At 44.0% G+C, this 20269-nt stretch overlaps 1 protein-coding gene across 1 annotated transcript in view; it reads right to left on the bottom strand.

Moving 5' to 3' along the window:
• Positions 1-20269, bottom strand: part of KDR (kinase insert domain receptor) — a 68298-nt gene that overhangs the window by 24951 nt on the left and 23078 nt on the right. Inside the window, exons 8-18 of the mRNA XM_015406116.1 lie at positions 19815-19926; positions 19350-19513; positions 13992-14148; positions 11582-11705; positions 8452-8560; positions 6931-7275; positions 6592-6738; positions 5784-5915; positions 2529-2635; positions 1980-2115; positions 1126-1230 (exon numbers count right to left, since the gene is read on the bottom strand). Of these exons, the coding sequence (XP_015261602.1) occupies positions 1126-1230; positions 1980-2115; positions 2529-2635; positions 5784-5915; positions 6592-6738; positions 6931-7275; positions 8452-8560; positions 11582-11705; positions 13992-14148; positions 19350-19513; positions 19815-19926 (1638 nt within the window). The remainder of the gene's footprint in view (positions 1-1125; positions 1231-1979; positions 2116-2528; positions 2636-5783; positions 5916-6591; positions 6739-6930; positions 7276-8451; positions 8561-11581; positions 11706-13991; positions 14149-19349; positions 19514-19814; positions 19927-20269) is intronic.

The raw sequence follows: 20269 nt of genomic DNA, 5'->3' as shown, positions 1-20269 counted from the left end.
TACTGCTAAACTGCATGCGCAAAACCTGAACCAAGAGGATTTAAATGGACGGTGTTCGCTGGACGCTGTGATAGGGCAATTGTGATGTGCAGCTGTGATAGGGCAATTGTGTAAATTTAAAAAAAACACCCTTGGACATCACCCCCCACATGTCACAAGTGACATTCCATCCTGATATTTAAAAAATTGTAGGTGCAGAATAAATATACTGGAGGGGAAAAAATGGTGCATAAGGTGGGTACGGGACCCCAAAGTCAAGATTAAAGGCTTACTGCTCTGAAAATCTGCAGTAAGATGTGTGTGCACAATGGGCCTTCGATTCTGGTGTTACAGGAACAGCTGCTAGAAATTCGTGTGACCTTAATGTGAACCAAACAGCCTCCCTGTTGTGCATCATTTGCAATGAGTTATTTTACTACTAGAACAGCTAAGACTGAATGATACAACATTGCTTGGGGGCAAGTCCAAAAAGTGAGCAAGATGGAATTTCACCTAGATTTGCAGAACAAGCATAGTGCCTGTGCTGTCAGTGATGTGAAGTCAGTGGAGCATATGTATAAACACCAGTGAGTGACTCAGCATCATGGAGAAAAGCAAATCAACACCATAAGCAGTGAATTTGTCTGGTCAATGGGTGTAGTTTCCAAGTGATGTTGGACATGGAGACATGCAGAAATGGACAATAGGGTGTATGTTCAGTGTCCAGGTGATGTACTGAATTGAGGTGTAGATTGTTCACATGAACCAGGAGATACTGAAAAGGTCTGTGAGTAATTCACATTGTCCATCATCTACATGAACTGGATATTATAAGAAATCCCCTACTGGTGTGCATTTTTCCATTCCACGTGAATGATACACACAACTGTTTACGTGCAGCCAGAGTAAATCCATGCGAACACCAAGGTCACTTCCACATTCTGGTAATGGATTCAAGAACATCTGTAATTTTGTAGGCCATAAGACAACAGCATACATCAATCATGGTTTCTTTGATCAATAGCTACAATTAATTCCATGCTTACTAAACAAAGGCACAAGCTGGTAACCCAACAAATGCTTCATTCTTTTCAGAATACAAGCCTGGTGGTGATCCAAATATTTCAAATTGCTCTCAATTCTTACCTTTGAGCATTTTCACAGCAACTGTTTTGCAGGTAGCAGTTTTGTCAATTCCAAATGCATCTGCCTCAATGACTTGGCCAAATGCTCCCCGGCCAAGTGGTTTACCTGGGTTCAATCCAAAACAAAAACCAAAAGCACTTTTTACACTTCTGTTCTCCAGTCAGTCGGGGCAGGGGCGGGGGAAGCTAACCATTCAGTCCTTTAGAAAAGGGTTGCCATAAAGAAAGACTGTGAGGTTGTCAAAACTACAATACGCTAATCTTGCCTTCAACCACAGCCACTTCTAAGGAAGGCGAAGAGGTCAAGCCAAGGCGGAGTCTTGACACATTGCAAGCTGTATTGCATCCACAAATCATTGGATGTTGTGCTATCATTGCAGTACAGCAATTATTTGCAAGCAAACTGACTTGTTCAGACACAATACAATTACAGCAATTAAGTACAGCAATTATTTGCAAGCAAACTGACTTGTTCAGACACAATAATCCAGTTGCTATAACACAACAGCATGTCATCCAATAATATATGGATGTAACCATGTTCTTAAACACAGAAACACAGAAACCTAGAACCTGAAGGTACCCCAGGATGTAACCATGTTCTTAAACACAGAAACCTAGAGCCTGAAGGTACCCCAAAGGTCATCTAGTACAAACCCCCTGCACAATGCAGGAAATTCACTACTACCTCCCCACCGTACTCCCCCAGTGACCCCCTGCTCTATGCCCAGAGGAAGGCAAAAATCCGGCAGGATGCCTGGCCAAGTTGGCCTGGAGGAAACGTTCATGCTCAACAAAAGCAGATCCTACTCCCAAAGCCAAGGGATGTTTGTTCATAAGGGGGAAAAAACATACCTAAGTTTAGGCGGTCCCTGGGGAACTCCCATTTGCTGGCGTCATAAGGAAGACGTTCGCATTGTTCATCCATGGGGACTTCATCAGGATCCATGATAATGGAGAGGTAGCCAGTCTTCAGTTCTCCTCCACTGGCCTGAAAACAGCATTATCAGTGCTGGTTAAATAAAATTATCCTTACTGGTTGGGCAATGTGCAATCGGCCATGCTGACAAGACTACACTAAGGTGTGGGACTTTTTTGTCCACAGGAATGTGAGCCAGCGGCAGCTCCTCCAGCTGTGTTACGGGGCATGTGCCCACCAATCATCGTCAGTGGCTGGCTTTATTAATATCCCCCGAAGGGGACCTTTCTTCCCCTCCTCCAATGCCTGCTCAATTAAAAGGCAAAATTGTAAGTTCCAGGAAAGAATGTGACTGTACTGACAGGAAAAAATGCGGCTGTTGATTTAAGGACAATGCAAGAAACAATACAAAAGGCCAGCCAGTCAGTTTTCATTTGTCATGCAAGACTGATGCTGATGGGACTGCGGGAGAATGATTTCATTACCCGTTTAACGGTCCGTAGAATTATTACGAGGAGCAACCAGAAGAACATGGCAATTACTGCGGTCCCAACCAGGATAATGAATTCGAGCTTCGTTTTCTCATCAGTGCCTGCGAAGAAACAATTGAGTGATTCACAGATAGTAGCTGGGAATCTACTGGATAGGTCGTCAGTTGAAGCACTGAAAGGGGTTCCTTGTTCGGGAAAGACATTTTAGAAGCCCAACATGTAGCAAGTCAACTAAGACAAAAATGTGTTGAGAAAAATGTGCACCTAGAAAGACTAAACCCTTCAGTACTTTCAGTGCACATCCCTCACTGCAGTCAACTGAGGTGAATGAGCTAAGAGCTGGCCAGAATATTGTTCAATCCATTACCAAATTAATCTTCACTTGCTGACATTAACAAAATCAACCAAGTTGCACACACTGGTATGGCAGCAAGAGTAGTCTGGCAACAAGAACCACACAAAATGGGCCAGATCCAATCGAAGTTAAGCACTGAGCCCAATGGGAGATTAAACCATAGGTTGGATCCAGCCAGCTACTTAGCTCATTTTCACCCAATTCTCTTCCTTATTGTAGCCGCCATCCCACTTGCCCTTTGTCCATGTCAGTCCCATGATCTCCAGCCTAGTCTATGTTGGGTGGTAAAAGAGGACCCTCCTCCCCTTTTTACCAGCCCAAAATCTGGCTGGGGAGTCAGAATAGTGGGGCGGTCAGAGTGTCAGACTAGGATCTGGAAAACCCAGGTTCAAATCCTCACTCTGCTGTAGACGTTTGCTGGGTGACCTTGGGCCAATCATATACGTTGTTTTGAGGATAAAACGGAGGAAAGGAGAATGTTATAAGCTGCTCTGGGTCCCACTGGGGGAAAAGTGGAATATAAATGAAGCCAATAAAGAAATACACTCCAGGTATTTATGTAGCTCCCTTAGAAATCAAGAGGGCTCAATTTTGGATGGACATGCCTTGTATTTTGGATGGATGACTTCTTCATTTTATTCTATTATTTATAAACCCATATTTCTTATGACTGACCAGTACCCAGCACAGGTAACAACCATATACAAATACAATGAATATCAAATATATTAAAAGTGCAATTAAAATAACCAGTATAGAGTATCCTATTGACAGCCATAAAGACATTTCCATTTTGCTCAGACTCAAGTTGCCCCCCAAAGCCATTTTGCAGTCTTGACAAAAAAAGCCAAGAGGGTAGGATGCCCACCCCAACCATTTTCGGGATGCTACTACACAGAGACAGGGCAGCCCAGGCAGTTGCAGAATGGGCCCTAGACAAAGGAGGCATGGAGAGTAAACTGCCATGGGGAGAAGATTTAGATACCTTTGCATAGCCCTGGAAATATCTGTGTTATTTCTACACATCTGAATATATATAAATAAAAAGCCAAATTGTACAAAATTGTGCAAGAAAATGCCAAGTAACCAGCAAATGAAGCTGTCTCCTATGGAATCAGAGCATCATTCTGTCAAGGTCAATGTTGTCTACTGTGAATGACAGTGGCTCTCCAGGGTTATCATGTCTCCTACCACCTGATCCTTTAAGTGGAGATACCAGGGAGTAAATATGGGATCTTCTGGATGCAAATAACCAGCAAAATGCTCTACCACTGAGCCAACGACAGTCCCTTAGGTGGGTGAGTTCTATAGAGAACCCAGGCTGGGCATCAGATATGGGTGCCAATCCAGTTCTAAGACAAAATTAGGGCTCACAGCCAAGTGAGGGGAGTTAGTGAGCCAAGGACCTTGGGAAGTGAGCTTCAGCGTCTGATAGAGAAGACAATTCCCTGTTAATATTTCTTAACCACAACTAAACCTAAGTTTGCTTTATGGAAACATATTTTGTTGCTATTGTCGCTGTCACATCACAGATGACTTATGGCGTCCCCTGTAGGGTTTTCAAGACAAGAGACGTTCAGAGGTGGTTTGCCATTGACTGCCTCCGCATCACGACCTTGGTACTCCTTGGTGGTCTCCCATCCAAATACTAGCCAGGGCCGGGTCTGAGATCTGACAAGATCATGGTAGCAAGGGCTATCCAGGTCAGGGGTGGAAACACCTTTACATTGGCACAATCATGTTTCGTTTATTATCACTAAAAAAATATTCTACAGTGGGCATCAAAGGAGCTCATTACTGTCACTGTTCATTCTTCAACATTTTCCTGTGTTGCGTCATTTGGCTTCTGTTTCACAACATGGCATTGTTTTTATACCATTCAATACTCCACGACAAGAAGGGTCATAAATTCTCTCACAGAAAACAAATCTGCCACAAACACATTTTCAGTTCTAAAAGGCACATTCAGCCACACTCCGACGAGTCACGTTTGTTCAGTAACAGAACACAGATATTTACATGAGGACTGTTTACAGGCACTTTCCATCCAAGAAAAATATGTCATAGGGCACATCTCCTGCTGGGGACTCAGAGAACAACAGGATGTAGTTTTGCATGGTAAAAATTCCATAGGTTATCATACTGAGGGGCAGAGTTTCTTTTACAATTAGGTAACTGCTTTTTAAAAATGATATAGAAGGAGCATATTTACATTTAGAGGAAGACCTCTTGAATCTGAGTTTTCAAAACTGAGATCTTTGGTGGATGAATATATACTGGCACAGACTTTCAGTGCAGTCCTTACAGAATTAACACCCTTCTAACCCCATTGATTTCAAGGGACTCAGAAGGGGGTAACTCTACTTAGGATTGTATTGTTTGAGACTTCACTGACAAATGACTCCTTGTGTAACAGATCTACTGATGCGAGTGTATCAAGTCAGAGAAGCAACTCATAGAAGACCACCGTGCCTTCCTCCCTTTCCCCCTTCCTGTTTGGACTTTGGCATCTCCTTGGCTACCATGCAACTTCTGGTGCCCTTGCCTGGCTCCTGATTTTTGCAAAACCGCTTCCCTCATTCCTGATAAATTTCTTAATTCTATTTTTGCGATTTATATCCTGCCTTACCCTGCATGCGGGCTCAGGGCAGCTTACAACACACCATAAAGCAATAAACAATAAAGCAATCAAAACGTTAATTAAAGCAGGGTCAAAATTAAATAAATAATTTACAATGACAATACCCTTTTCGCCAGCAGAATTTGTTTTTTTCAACATTTAATTTACATTGGAAACACAGCTTCCGCTAAATAAAACAAAATGATTGGCACACTGTGAATGGCCTTGGGAGCTCTTAGTGGGTACCAAGAGAATATCCCACATTTCTACCTACCTTCCACGGCAAAAAATGAAGCCACTGTTGTACAACCAAGGATGTTGCAAGCATGACAGCTGTAGAGGCCTTCATCCTCCTTCCTCACCCTTCGGATGGTAAGAGTTCTGTTTCCATCTTTCAGAACAATACCTTGTAGAGGAAATACATTTGTAGCTGGTAATCTCACTTGGTCTTTCGCAGTACCATGAAGAAACTGGCTTGTGTACATTTTCATTTAGGGTGATGCGCATAGTCGCTCTTGCCATGACCAAAAGGCCTTATGTGAGTGATAACAACCCACCGCATATTTTACTAAACTATTCAAATACTTGAGATTTGGATGTGGGCAGGGCTGCAAATCGAGAGGCGTGGCTTCTGCCCGGGCTTGAACCAGCCCCATAGCTAGGGTGTTTTTTTGGAGGGGGAGCACAGCTAATTAAATTACAGTTAATCACATTAATTCAATTTGGGCCAGCCTGGGAGGGAGGGGGCTCAGAAGAAATGCTAAGGGGCCGAGCCTCGTGGGCCCCGCATTAGCTACAGGCCTGACTTGAACCCCAGCAGCTCTCTTGTGTGAAATTAGCCAACGGCTGGATATAATTTGAAAGTCTTCTAATTCAACTCACTGCAGGATTCCCCATACCTAATGCACTAACAAAGCTCATTACTCATCATGCAAAATACAGCGTACCACTGCAAAGAGCAGAAGAGATCAAGGCACATCATAGAAGAGACGTGTCCCTGATAACAAGCAGATTATGCATAACGAAACCAAAGAGGCGTTTTATTTAAGACACTCTACAAGGTGAAATTACAGCACTCTCACCTGAATCTTCAATAAGGGATACATTGTTTTTAAACCAAGTGATCAGCGGAGAAGGAATTCCATTTGCTATGCAAGACACTTCTATAGTTTCACCAATATCTGCTGTCTGATTCTCTGGGGTCCCTAGAATGGTGGGCGCCACCGGTTCTGTTTGCAAGGAGGAAAGAATTAAAATGTAGGATCTGAAACAACAACTGAGTCACAAATCCGGAACAGCTGTTAAGTTGTAGCTTAATGGTTAAGCATTTGAAATACGACCGCTAATAAAGTCCTTGGGTAGATATGAGCTTTTTCCTAAGTGCCTATTGTATTGGGTTCCAAATATTGGCATAGGATTACCTTGAACTGTGAGGTGCTTGACAAGACAATGCTGTGTTCTGGTCTTTTTGTCCTGAGCGATGCATACGTAATCCCCGCTATCTTGGTGGGAGATACTGTGGAGGAGTAGCTCCATGGTAATGTTTTCCCCATGGGCCCTTGCAGCGACGGCATTCAACTTCTGAAGAGTCTCCAGGTTCTTGCAGACAGGCAACGGCAGCCCACGAAGGTGCATCGTCGAGGCCCGAGGCCTGAACTTGAACCAGGTCAGGTTTTCAAACGTGAGCCTGTCAGCCGTGCACTGCAAAGATACGTTTTGCTTCTCAGTGGGCTGACTTTGAGGCTGAAGGTTAATCTCAAGGCCTCCTGTGCAGAAACGATCAGGAGAGAAGACATTGGCCACTGTTAGAGCTGTGGCTATTCACAGCGGGTTTCATGCTGAGATGTTCAGGATTATACTTTGAAAATGACTGGACCCGTCTCCAACTCCTGCCCTTATGTTCTGGCACAACGTTACGAGGAGCTGAGCGTCATTCACCAAAGGATATTATAAGCCAATTAAACTCTTAGTATATCCAGGTACGTCACTAATAATTCATCAGAACAGATTACTGAGCCCAGAACACTCAAAATGATTTTGGTTCTCCATTTCTATGTTCCTGACTACAGGTCTCTTTTAAGCAACATGGGGGTAAATTGATTAAATCCCACATACACGCACACTTGTCAGCGCTAATCATATATAAAACAGGACACATATGCAGGATATTCACAGGTTCTGGAGAGGTTCCTTCTAGCCCAGCAATGCACACCCACCAGGATCTAGAAGCAGGATCCAGAAATCTGTTCCTGAACCAGAATTGCCCTCACTGAGCTTTAGTAGTCAGTTCCAGCCTGACTACTCATATAGCCAGGTCACCGGCTTGTATACTGCAAATGATTTCCCACAATAGGATTTCCAACCATGGAGCATGACTTCCTTGTATTCCCTCTCCTGATGCAGCTTGAAAATGTCCCCCAAAATGTTGCTTCTGGGTGACAGACCTCCATAAGCAACAAGAGGAAGGAACCAGAGGTCTACAATGGGAGTGGGGAAATCAGTAGAAATCTGTGGAAATCCTCCATGGAGATCTAACCCATTTCCTATTTTGTTGGATCTAGGGAATAATTTGAAATGATATTTCAGGTTTCACAAATGATGGATTAATAGTTCAAAGGGCATTTATCGTTACTTTGGCAGTCAAATCAACACAATAATTTAAAACACTAAAAAGGATCTTATGTAAATAAAGACCAATTTCTACTTTACAATTTTTATAATTGCATGAATTTTCCAAAATTTTGGTATGATCTGAACTTTAAGCACATGTGCTAGCAGATCTATCTATCTATCTATCTATCTATCTATCTATCTATCTATCTATCTCCAGGAAGCATCTTTTACCTATCCAGTATACAAGGGCAAAGATCCTAAAATCCTATTTAAAGCACAAGCAGACATAGTAATGGATAATATTTGCACAATTCATGACTCATACTTACTGGTAACATGAAAGGAGATGACTCTTTCGCTTTCTCCAGCTTTGTTACTAGCCACACATCTGTACAGAGCGGACACATTTGCTGCCTGGATTACAAGAGTGCTAACGGTCTACAAGAAAACAAGCCAAGCAATTTCATGCCACAGTGATGCCAGAGGGCTTAATTGAGTCTCACACAATAAGTCAGCTGAACTTGTTACCACATAGCTATCCAGGCTATCGTAAATTACAGAGCAACACAGCCCACCATTGTTTTAGGTATCCTGTTGGTATCTGAAGCTTACATGACCTGCTGGTTACCCAATTCTGGGAAACAAAAGTGAAATTGATTAACCTTTCTAAGTCAACTTGTTAAAGAGTTTTAATCTCACTCAAAGTTATAACAGGACTATTTCCCTTTGTATCACACAGGCCAAACGTAAGCATTTCTACCAGGGGTCTTGTTGTAGAAAAAGAGCTGCCGGAGCTCATTAGCATAACTCATTAGCATAACTTATTTGCATATGCCACGCCCCCTGACATCACCGGAAGTGACAGAAGGCCACACCCCCTGACATCACCGCATTTCTACCTAGACTTAAACCCTGCTGTGCTGAATAGGACCAACTCTCCAATGAGTTTGTGTAAGGCTGGAGCCATGATAACCCAAAATGTTTAAGCGCCATGGGTTGGGTCTGGATCTGACAGAAGGAGGGGCCGATTCCCCCAAATTCCTCTCTCCCACTGCAGAAATTCGACTGACTCCTCATGCTGTTTGGGAGGCATTTTAGGCTGACGTGGAGGGTGTTGAGGAAACTGTGCAGAAAGTTCTCCCATCAGTGGAGATTTTACATGGGATCCAAGTTGATGTGTCAGAATCCCACACAAATACTTACTTGCAAACAAATTAGTAAAAACTCTTACTATCTGTGTTGATCATTTAGAAACAGTCTGTAAATGCTTGAAAACTTTACCATGCTTCTTTTTTGCCACAAATTTATATCATGCAATCAATCAGTTTATTACGGTCAAAGACCCATCAAACAGCATACAGAATCAAAAACAGTCTCCAGATTGTCGTAAGGCATTACAGAGAAAAAACATCTCAAGGAGCATTAAGGAGGTGCTTACACTTTATAATTGCAATAAAAAGAAATGTAGCAACATTCCTTGAAATAACCGTGGATTTGTCCTCCAGTAGGTGTTTCAGCAAACGTTCCTCGGACTGGATTACTAATTGTCCTTGAAACCTAAATGACCTTAATGAAGGCGTAATTAAAAGGGCTCCTTCTTCTGCATAGTGGGAGCAATGGAATAATATATGGAGGAGGGTCTCTATTGACTCGGAAGGGCATGAGCAAAATCTCAAATGTCTGGGGATACGTTGAAATCTTCCGGAAAGAACTGCAGATGGAAAAGTGTCAAATCCGGCTCTGGAAAAGGCCCATCTATAATATATATCATGCATTATTAATCCACTAGAAATAATGCCCGTTGCGGAAATAAATACAACGGGATCTAGAAAGAGGCTCTGGGAGAGTGCTGTGGCTTTGGGCAAACAGTGTCAGTTTCCTGTGGCGACCTCAGCAGGGTTTAATGACAGAGTCCACTGTTTTCTCCAGAGGGACTGGTCTCTGCTACCTGAAGAGCATTTGTATGTTTGAGTTATCTGTAGCCCTCACCTGGAGAGTGGTAACCATTGTTACCCATTCTCCTCTCCCCTATGAGGTATGTTATGCAACTGAAAATTCCAACTGCCTTGCAGGGGGGGGCGTTTGAGGCGGGGACGGGACGCTTCTTCTGCATAGTGGGAGCAATGGAATAATATATGGAGGAGGGTCTCTATTGACTCGGAAGGGCATGAGCAAAATCTTAAATGTCTGGGGATACGTTGAAATCTTCCGGAAAGAACTGCAGATGGAAAAGTGTCAAATCCGGCTCTGGAAAAGGCCCATCTATAATATATATCATGCATTATTAACCCATAATGCTGTGGGTACAAATATATGAGCCCTGACCTGGACAGCCCAGGATAGCCCAATCTCCTCAAATCTCAGAAGCTACGCAGGATCAGCCCTGGCCAGTATTCAGATGGGAGACTGTCACGGAATATCAGGGTTACGACACGGAGGCAGGCAATGGCAAACCACCCCTGAACATCTCTTGCCTTGAAAACCCCACGGGGTCACCGTAAATCAGCTGTGACTTGAGAGCACTTCCCCCCACCACCACCACCACAAATATATGAATTAATACAAATGCTGCTTTAAAAATTTAACTGAGTGGCCAATAGTTAGAAGACCCTGAGGAGTTCAGTGCAACTTTTCTTGTTGTTGCCGCAACTCATGGAGAGCCGCCATTATCAATCTGATTCTGCAGGTGGGTCACTGAAAGGAAGAGCGCTGCCCATGGGGCCAAGTCAAAACATCCACGACAGGAGTGTGCTTTGAACCTGGATCTTCTGAGTCCAACTCTCTCCATCACAGGACCATCCTGGATGCCAGTTTCAGGCTTACATGGCTGAATATATTTATGCAAAACAAACAAAAACCCTCCCCCAAAAAACAAAGCAAAACCCCAAATTAAGTTAGGGTTTCCAACCTCCAGGCGGTTGTATCAAAACACAAGCACTCAGTGTATCACTGACGAACAGAAGTAGAAAGAATTATATTATCCAATTTATTCTTTCTACTTCTGTTCGTCAGTGATACACGGAGTGTTTGTGTTTTGATACAACCTCCTTCCCTGAGCTCTCTTTTGGATATAACCTCCAGGTGGTGGCTGGAAATCTCCTGGCAACAGAGATCGGTTCACCTGGAGAAAGTGGCCACCATGGAAGGTGGACGCTATGGCATTATACTCCACTGAGGTCCCTCTTCTTCCCAAACCCCACCTCCTTTAGACTCCACCCCCCAAATCTCCAGGAGCATGGAGCTGTCAACCCTAACTATGATCATACTTATTTCCAGGGGAGACCCACTGACTTCCACAAGAATTATGTCTGTGCTTATAAGGGCATTTCAATGTGTAACTGCATTTAGGATCAAAAGAGCAATTATTACACGGTTCACGAATGAACAAATGCATTAGGTTCTACTCAAATTTTTTACAAGATGTTTCAAATAGGGACCAATAAAATACGACTCGCTCACCTTTATTTTCCCAGCGATGGCAACGAATTGATTTTTTACTGTTTCAATTTGATTTCCACCTCTTCTGTCAGTTATGTCTTTCCACGTCTTGCAGGAATAAGGATTATTCCCCAGTCCAGTTTGGCTGAGAGGTAAAGACCACAGAAAATTCACCTTGAAAGGCATGTCTTTTCTTTTTTAAAAAAAGTTGTTCAGTTGCCTTATCAACTGTACAAGACATAGGTCCGTAATACAGAGCTAGGAACACAAGGAAGGTGCCTGAGATGAGTCCCGGGAATCGTGTGCATGCACCCAAAGCGGCAGCATTATTGAAGCTACGCTAATCACGATTAGGTTCTGCGCCATTGCGCTGCAATGCTCCTTCTAAGCTGCGGAGTCTTGTGAGCAAAAATTCTACTTCTACTTTGTGAGCTACTGGCCTTAAAGTTAGGAGTGAGCGATTTGGCTACTGCATAAATTAGTGTGACCTGGAGCCATCCTTCCTGAGCTAAGACAAAAATGTGTGAGCCAGAGGCTAAAAAACTATGAGCTCGCTCACACTAACTCAGCTTAGAGGGAACACTGCTGGTGACTCCTGGAACCTCCTCGCAAGGCACTGTGAACCTTCTAGAGGAAGAGTGAGTTGCAAGGAGAATAAATACTCTCCAACGACATCCAGCCTTCCAAGTCTTTCTGACTCAATAAAAATAGAAATTCCAAGAGCCTAGAGGTAAATTCCTTCATTATTCTGAGTTGGTCATCCCAGCCAGGATACCGATGGGGGTTGGGGGGAAGAGGACACAGCAGCTATTCTGGGAACAAGCCTCCATTCATAAAAGTGACAATTTGAGTTAATTCCGTTCTAAAGGAAGACAGAGAGTGACACAGAAATCACTGGACTCCTTCAAGTATTTCTCTAGGACACTGGGCCTTGTGTTTTTAAATGACAAGGCACTAAAGGAAGTGGAGAGCGGAAGTCATTTTATGAAAACAACAACAGGAAAGTGGATTCCTTTTTTTAAAAAAATTCCCAAAAGGAAGTCTGGCCTTGTGCAAAACGCAGATAAGGGAAGTGGAGTGGCCCTTGGTCAGCAACTGTTTCTGTCATTCCCTAACATCAATCAAGATGCTTCCTCCGAGATATACCATCACAGAAATAAGACACTGTTGTCTTCAGCAGTGGATTGCTATAAGGAAATAAGAACAACCATTCCAAAATCTGCCAAGAACATAAATGAAACAAAACAACCCTTTCTGAATCGCGGTTACTTCACTGCGGCAGTTGACCAAGGCTCATGTCCTACATGCAGCTACACAGTTTGCATCCTGTGGTCTTCGACTGGATTTCAGCTGCTTAACTGTGTGCAGGATTGCAGTACAAGAGCACTATGCATGTAGGACATAATAAAAACTAGGGATTCCTTTCCGCCAGTGCACCATCACTACCCACCCCCTTTACTCCCAGCGAAACAGGGAAGTTTCTCCCCCCAGTAAGGACAGCCTTCCTGAATTTATTATGCCCCAAATTAAGTAGTAAATTATTTTTTAATCAACACTAACTTGGTCATGTCTATGACACAGTGGGCTTTTTGCCATCACTGGGGAGGGAATCAGGAGGAAGTCGTCAGCCACTTTAATGTCTGTGGCAACATATGTTACCGGACTGATTCCCAAGTGCTTCTGTATACACAGAGTCACAGCAGAGCTGCAGGAAGTTGTGTCTGTGGCCAAGAAGGGGGGAAATGAATATTTTTATATTGCCTCTGTGCTTCTTCTAGGCCAAAGTTAGATTTACTATCCAGTTTCACTGTACTAAAGAGCCCCTTCAATAAACAACAGTAATCAAAACGAGACCAAAAAACCCCCACATTTTGGCCAAGACTCAGGGCTTTGTGTTTTCTAGGGCGGAGATGAAATAGGTATGTATTTTCACTGATCCTGAGGGTGGATGGGACTAAGGACTTTCAGGGCGAGGCAAGAAAGCAGTACCCTCAAGTTGAATTTGGCTCTGTGATATTGTATCTAGCCAAATTTGACACAGCGTCACCACACTGCCAACACGGTCCAGACTGGCAAGGATCATCCTCACAGAATGAGGACAGGAGGTATTGCCCTCACTCTGCACTGGCTTTGTGATGTCATCACACAGCCAAATCCAACTGGCTATGTGACATCATTATGTCATCACGCTGGCAACTGTGATCCCCAATTAGCTGAGATCATAACGCCAGCAAAAAATAATTTCTCTTATGAAAAAGGCACCAAAACAGCTGCCAAGAGAAGTCGTGAACAGAAGAAGAGAAGCCCTGGTACTGGATACAAAACTCAGCATTTTGGCACTACTTCTTGTATTGAAATCTTTTTTAGATGTGTCAGAGCAACAGCCAACATGAGCCAATGCCAAATAACAGGAAGGCCATCTTGTACTTACTGAGGGTTGAAAGTACATTCTTCTTCGAACTGCCAGTACCACTGAATCTTGGGCACTGATGGAACAGCATACACCGTACATGTTAGGGCTTGAGTGGAGCCATACTTATAAGAATCTGCTGGTGCTAACAGAGAATTCTCTCCAATTTGTGGTGGGACTGCAGGAGAAGAACATAGATAGAGGGATGAGATTAATGAGCTCCTTCAATCTCGTTTAGTACTGGTATCGTTCACTGGTCAAGACAGGTTTATAAGATTATGCATGGGAAAGAGCAGATAAAGAGATACTTTTCTCCCTTTCTCACAATACAAGAACTGGCGGGCACTCCATAAAATTGCTGAGCGGTCGGGTTAGAACGGATAAAAGGAAGTACTTCTTCACCCAAAGAGTGATTAACACTTGGAATTCACTGCCACAGGAAGTGGTGGCGGCTACAAGCATGGACGGCTTCAAAAGGGAATTAGATAAGCATATGGAGCAGAGGTCCATCAGTGGCTATTAGCCACAAGGTATAGATAGGGGCTCTGGGGCAAGTGATGCTCTGTCTTCTTGGTGCTTGGGGGGGGGGGCAACAGTGGGAGGGCTTCTAATGTCCTGGCCCCACTGGTGGACCTCCTGATGGCACTGGTCTTTCTGGCCACTGTGTGATACAGAGTGTTGGACTGGATGGGCCTTTGGCCTGATCCAACATTGGCATCTCTTATGTTCTTATGTTCTTGGGTTATATTGGTGTGTGGGTTTTTTTAAACAAAGGGGGAAACCAGGAGCACGAAAACTTTCCTTAGATTTGCTATTGAGACCAAACATCATACAACAGAGATGCTTATTCATCTTCATCATCAGCGACTGCAGTTACCAAGTGGAGCGGCCATCAATCCTATGCCGTACACAGAGCACTCTATTTACAACTACAGCTGAGTCGCAATCAAGTACAGAAAGATAAGTGTGTGTACCAACATGGAGTGGTTATGAAAAAATAGTGGATGGGTATTCTTCAAAATGCAAGGCAATTGGCAAATCTGACTCTTGGTATTCTTCACGGGAAATAATCTCGCTCTATAAAACCATTTCTCAATGTTCCATACCACTATCCTAACAGATCGACCAAATGAACAATATTAAGCATGTCTGCTTGGAAGTAAGTCACACTGTATTCAATAGAGCTTACCCCAGGAAACTGTTTGTAGGATTGCAGCCCAAGATACAGAACTTAGAACTGGGCTATGCAGACAATGGCAAACTTGATTTCCAGTAGTCACTGGGGCCAAAATGAGGATTATTCCTACCCCTTTACTTTCACAGCTTTAAGGAAACCACTGTCATTCATTCTCACAGGACAAAGTTTAGGGGAGGGGCAAATATTAAATTATCACAAATTAACCTCTTTGAGCTGCAGTAAGATTTTGAAGCAAACGCGTATCAACTTCAACAGGACCCCAGTTTTAGGTATCACTAGGGGTGGGTACAAACCACATTTTTGCAGTTCAGTTCAGGATTTGTGCCTGAACCACAAACCAAACGATGCACCGATACAAACCAGGAAGTTCATTCGCAAACTGAACCAGTTTGTATCAGTTTGTGAACCATTTAAAGTTTAAACCTCTGCTTTCTGCTCCCTGCTGCTTTCTGCTCCCAGAGAAGAGTTGCAGGGAGCAGAAATCCAGGGGTCATTTAAATCCTTGCTTTCTGCTTCACCATGAACTGCCACAAACTGCATCAAAATTCATGAAAGTTCATGGCGGTTCTTCAGTTTGTGAACATTGCTTCATGAACCACGAACCAGCCAAAATTCGTTACAAACTTTCATTTGTTAGCCAATTCATGCCCATCCCTACGTATCACTATTGTAAAGGCTTGATTACACATCAATGCTTGTCATAGAGATCACTATCCACGTAGACCTCATGGTTTGTCCCTGGCTGCTCATGGAAATGTTATACTCCAGTTCCACTAGAATGTACAGGATTGTCTGCAATGAGCTTATCAATAAAAAGAAACCATTCCTATCTACAATTAGGGTTACCAACTCTGGCTTGGAAAATTACTGGAGACACAAAGGACAGTGCCTGGCGAGGGTGGAGTTTAGGGGCAGGAAGGAGCTCAGCAGGGATGGGATGTCACTCTAGGACTTCCATTTCTCCTAGACTCTATGGTAACCCATACAGTCTGCTCTTCCAAGAGGTCATTTCCTCCAGGGAAGCAGCTTGGTAATCTGGCAATCACTTGTAACTCCAGGAGAACATCAGGCCCCACCTGGAGGTTGGCAACCCTGTCTACAAGTGGTATGATGTACAAAAGAAAGAGTGACATGAATCAGACATAAGACTAGGCCTGTAGAAATGGCGCTTCTCCAAGCCAGACACAGACCATTAGCTATGTACAGCTAACCGTTAACTAGTTTCACTACTTGATTTGGGACTGAGAGCCAGTTTGGTGTAGTGGTTAAGTGTGCGGACTCTAATCTGGGAGAACCGGGTTTGATTCCCCACTCCTCCACTTGCACCTGCTGATGTGACCTTGGGTCAGTCACAAGCTCTGGCACAGCTGTCCTTGAAAAAGAGCAGTTTGTGTCAGAGTTCTCTCAGCCCCACCCACCTCACAGGGTGTCTGTTGAGGGGAGGGGAAGGGAAAGGAGTTTGTAAGCCGCTCTGAGACTCCAAGTGAAGGGCGGGGTATAAATCCAATCTCTTCTTCTTCTTCTACTATGTATATATTAAAAAAGAGGGTTTAACAAGCATCTGTGAGGCCAGTATCCATTGCAGATCAGCTGCATTCTGCTTGGCAGGTTCCTAGTGACGCAGGCCAGCCAAAGAGTCATGGTAGAGTCTAGAAGTTGTCCTTTACATTACAGTTGACTCTTTGCCGCTCTGAGACTCCAAGTGAAGGGCGGGGTATAAATCCAATCTCTTCTTCTTCTTCTACTATGTATATATTAAAAAAGAGGGTTTAACAAGCATCTGTGAGGCCAGTATCCATTGCAGATCAGCTGCATTCTGCTCGGCAGGTTCCTAGTGACGCAGCAGGCCAGCCAAAGAGTCATGGTAGAGTCTAGAAGTTGTCCTTTACATTACAGTTGACTCTTTCTGCCTTCTCGAGCCACTACACGAATGCGGGTCCAGCCAACTGCTTCCATTTACCAAGCGGCTACCATCACCGTCTGAAGCTGCACCACGGGGAATCTCTGATATTAAAAACTGGCTATTTTATGAAGCTGCAGACAACACTGTTTCCTGAGCAGACAAATGGAGGAGGAACAGGAGAGACGGGAGAGCAGGAAGGATGGGAGAGGCACACAAGGACAGCTGGGGAAGGTCTCGTGATGTATGGGAGTGATCGCTGAAGGCAGGAAAAGAGCAGGACACAAAGGCAAAAACAAAATACACAGCAGGACATCAAGGCCCAAAAAATTATTAAAAAAAACCCCTGAAGACAAAATTGTTTTGCAAAACAAGAACTGGGTGACCAAAAGTCTGCCATACGTTCTGATCTGATAGCCCAGGCAAGCCCAATCTTGGAGGCTAAGCAGGGCTGACCCTGGCAAGTATTTGGATGGGAGACCTCCAAAGAATACCAGGGCCGGGAGGCAGAGGCAGGCTATCAAACCACTTCTCTGAACGTTGTCCATGGCCCAGTAGGAGTCGCCAGAGGTTGCCATGACTTCCAGGCACAGGGATACAAACACACATATGCACATGCACACAAACACACACAAATGCAAAAAAGTCAGCCAAAACTCCTTCGATAACAGAGTGGTATAAAAAATATGAGATATATATGTTATGGGGAAAGATTAGATCAGCAAAACCAGTTTGATTCAAACGTTTGTTTCCTGTTTTGTTGAAATGTGGTATCTGATCATTGAATTTATTGCAAACAATGAATCAACCTTCCATTTCACTCACCAAAAAGGAATACCACTTTTATAACTCTTTTGTGGAGTTAATTATTACTGTTGAATATAAGATTAGTTATTTCTAGTTTGTTGTTACTTAGTCGAAGTTGATGCAACGATCTGATGTCATATTGATTAATTCTATTGTATTTTGTATAATTTCATTATTGAAGCATTACATTTCTGTTAAATACTAAAAATAAATTTTAAAAAATTAAGTCTGCCAAACAAGCAAATGGCACAACATAGAGAAGTCAAACAGAATAAATAATAAGAGTGGGTACACATAGCCTGTGGTCCTCAAAGCTAAGCACAGGTCTCCAGCTATGGATGGCAGCCCATTAGGGGCTCTATAAATTTACTGTTTGGACCACAAAAAGAAACAGTTGTTCTAGCACAGCCAAGCAGACAGTGGCAGCAGACCTAGGCTGTACTGGTAGCACGCTGCGCCTCCAGATCCAACCACAAGGTGCCCCCGAATCAGGGTTGCCAACTCTGGGTTGAGAAATACCTGGAGATCTGGGGCAGTGCCTGGAGAAGGTGGAGTCTGGGGAGTAGCGATCCCAAGTCCCCCCAGGAGGCGGGGAAACCCTTGCCCCAGAGGCCCGTTCCCCGGCACCACCAGATCGGGCCCCAGGGGGAACTCCAGCCCGACATGCGCGTCACCCAGAAGTGACATGGGCACGCTGAGGGCGGGGCCACAGCCATACAAGGGAAAACTTTCCCTTGTATGGCCATGGCCCCGCCCCCAGCATGCCTGCCGTCCTCCCATCACTTCTGGGTGACGTGCGTGCGGCGCGCGCACGAGACTCCGGCCGGGAGCCCACCGCTCCCGGAGAAGATGGACTTGGCAACCCTACCAGTGGGGAGAGGAATGGCGTGCTCAGTAAGGGGGCAATGCCACAACTGCCATTTCCTCCGGGGTAAGCCGAATTCGGTAGCCTGGAGATCAGTTGTAATTACAGGAGAAATCCAGGCCCCACCGTGAGATTGGAAACCTTAATTTTGGAGCCTGGGAGGGCATTGTTTAGGGAGGGGAAGTACCTCACTAGGGTGTAATGCCATACAGTCTGCCTTCCAAAGGAGCCATTTTCTCCAGGAGAAATGGAATACATGCTTTAAATAAATAAGCAGTCTATGTAGTCTGGAGATCAACTGTGATTCTGATAGATCTCCAGCTCCCCACGTGGGGATTGGCAAGCCTACCCCCAAATAGGTGAAGGGAGGCCGTGGGAGTCTGAGCAGCTCTGAGCATCGGCCTGGTGCCTCCTCGGAAGGACCCGCTTCATGCCTTTCAGTAACTACAGTTGCCACCTCTGGGTTGGGAGATACCTTAGTTGTAACAACAGAAGATCTCCAGCCACTACCTTGAGTTTGGCAACCCTAACCCATGTCCCCACAGCCACTTTTTTTGTCTGCATTTTTTTAATGATAAACAGAGATAGGAGGAGTCAAAAGAACTTTACCGTTCACTACCAGATGAAACGTGTGTCTCTCCTGTTGCTTATTAATAGGATTGGTTAGTACAACCGTGTAATTCCCAGCATCTCTTTCGCTCATTTCAGAAATGGTCAAGGAGTGACCAAGTTTAACTGTACGATTTGCAGTGATGGCTCTACCATTTTTATACCTAAAAAAAGACAAAACGGCCCTTTGTTAGGCTTTAGATACAATATGCATACACGATGTCACTTCCTAGTCATAGTCACTCCTTCTTCTGAGATGTTCAGAGCAGCGTGCAGAGTATAACCTCTTTCTGGCCTCACAACAACCTTGTGAGGTAGGTCAGGCTAAGAAAAAAGATGACATTGAAGGCCACCTAGTTAGCTTAGCAGCTGCACAGGCCTTCTAACCTGGCTTTCTAAATTTACAACTGATGCTTGGAGCCATGCTAAACCTATGATACATTCTTTAATGTTTTGGTTTCTTACCATTTTAATTCTGGAGATGGGTACCCTGTGAATTTCACAGGAATTCTGACGGGTTCATTCAGCCTCGTTTCCACCAAAGATGGCATCCTGCCCAAACTAATGAAAGGCTTTTCTGTCAAAGGGGGGGGGAAAGGACAACAATAAGTTTAAACAAAGATTTTATTCTTTTCCAGAAATTCTATAGTTACTTTATTGATCATAGATTTTAAATGGAGACAAAAGGCAATGGATCTACCCACAGAAAAGTTCTGGAAGATCCAAACCATTACCATTTGCCTCCACTAAGACAGCAATTAAGAACTTTGCCAGCGTATCTCAGAATTACACTGGTGTATCCTGAAGATACACCGGTGAATCTAGAGATACATGGCAAGCAAACCCCACTGGTGCCGTAAGAACAGCCCTGCTATTTCAGACCAGCAGTCCATCCAGTCCAGCACCTTGTCTCAAAGAGT

Source organism: Gekko japonicus, unplaced genomic scaffold (genome assembly GCF_001447785.1).
Source record: "Gekko japonicus isolate JY-2015 unplaced genomic scaffold, Gekko_japonicus_V1.1 scaffold896, whole genome shotgun sequence".
Taxonomy (NCBI): domain Eukaryota; kingdom Metazoa; phylum Chordata; class Lepidosauria; order Squamata; family Gekkonidae; genus Gekko; species Gekko japonicus.
This window is presented reverse-complemented; position numbering and strand designations above follow the sequence as displayed.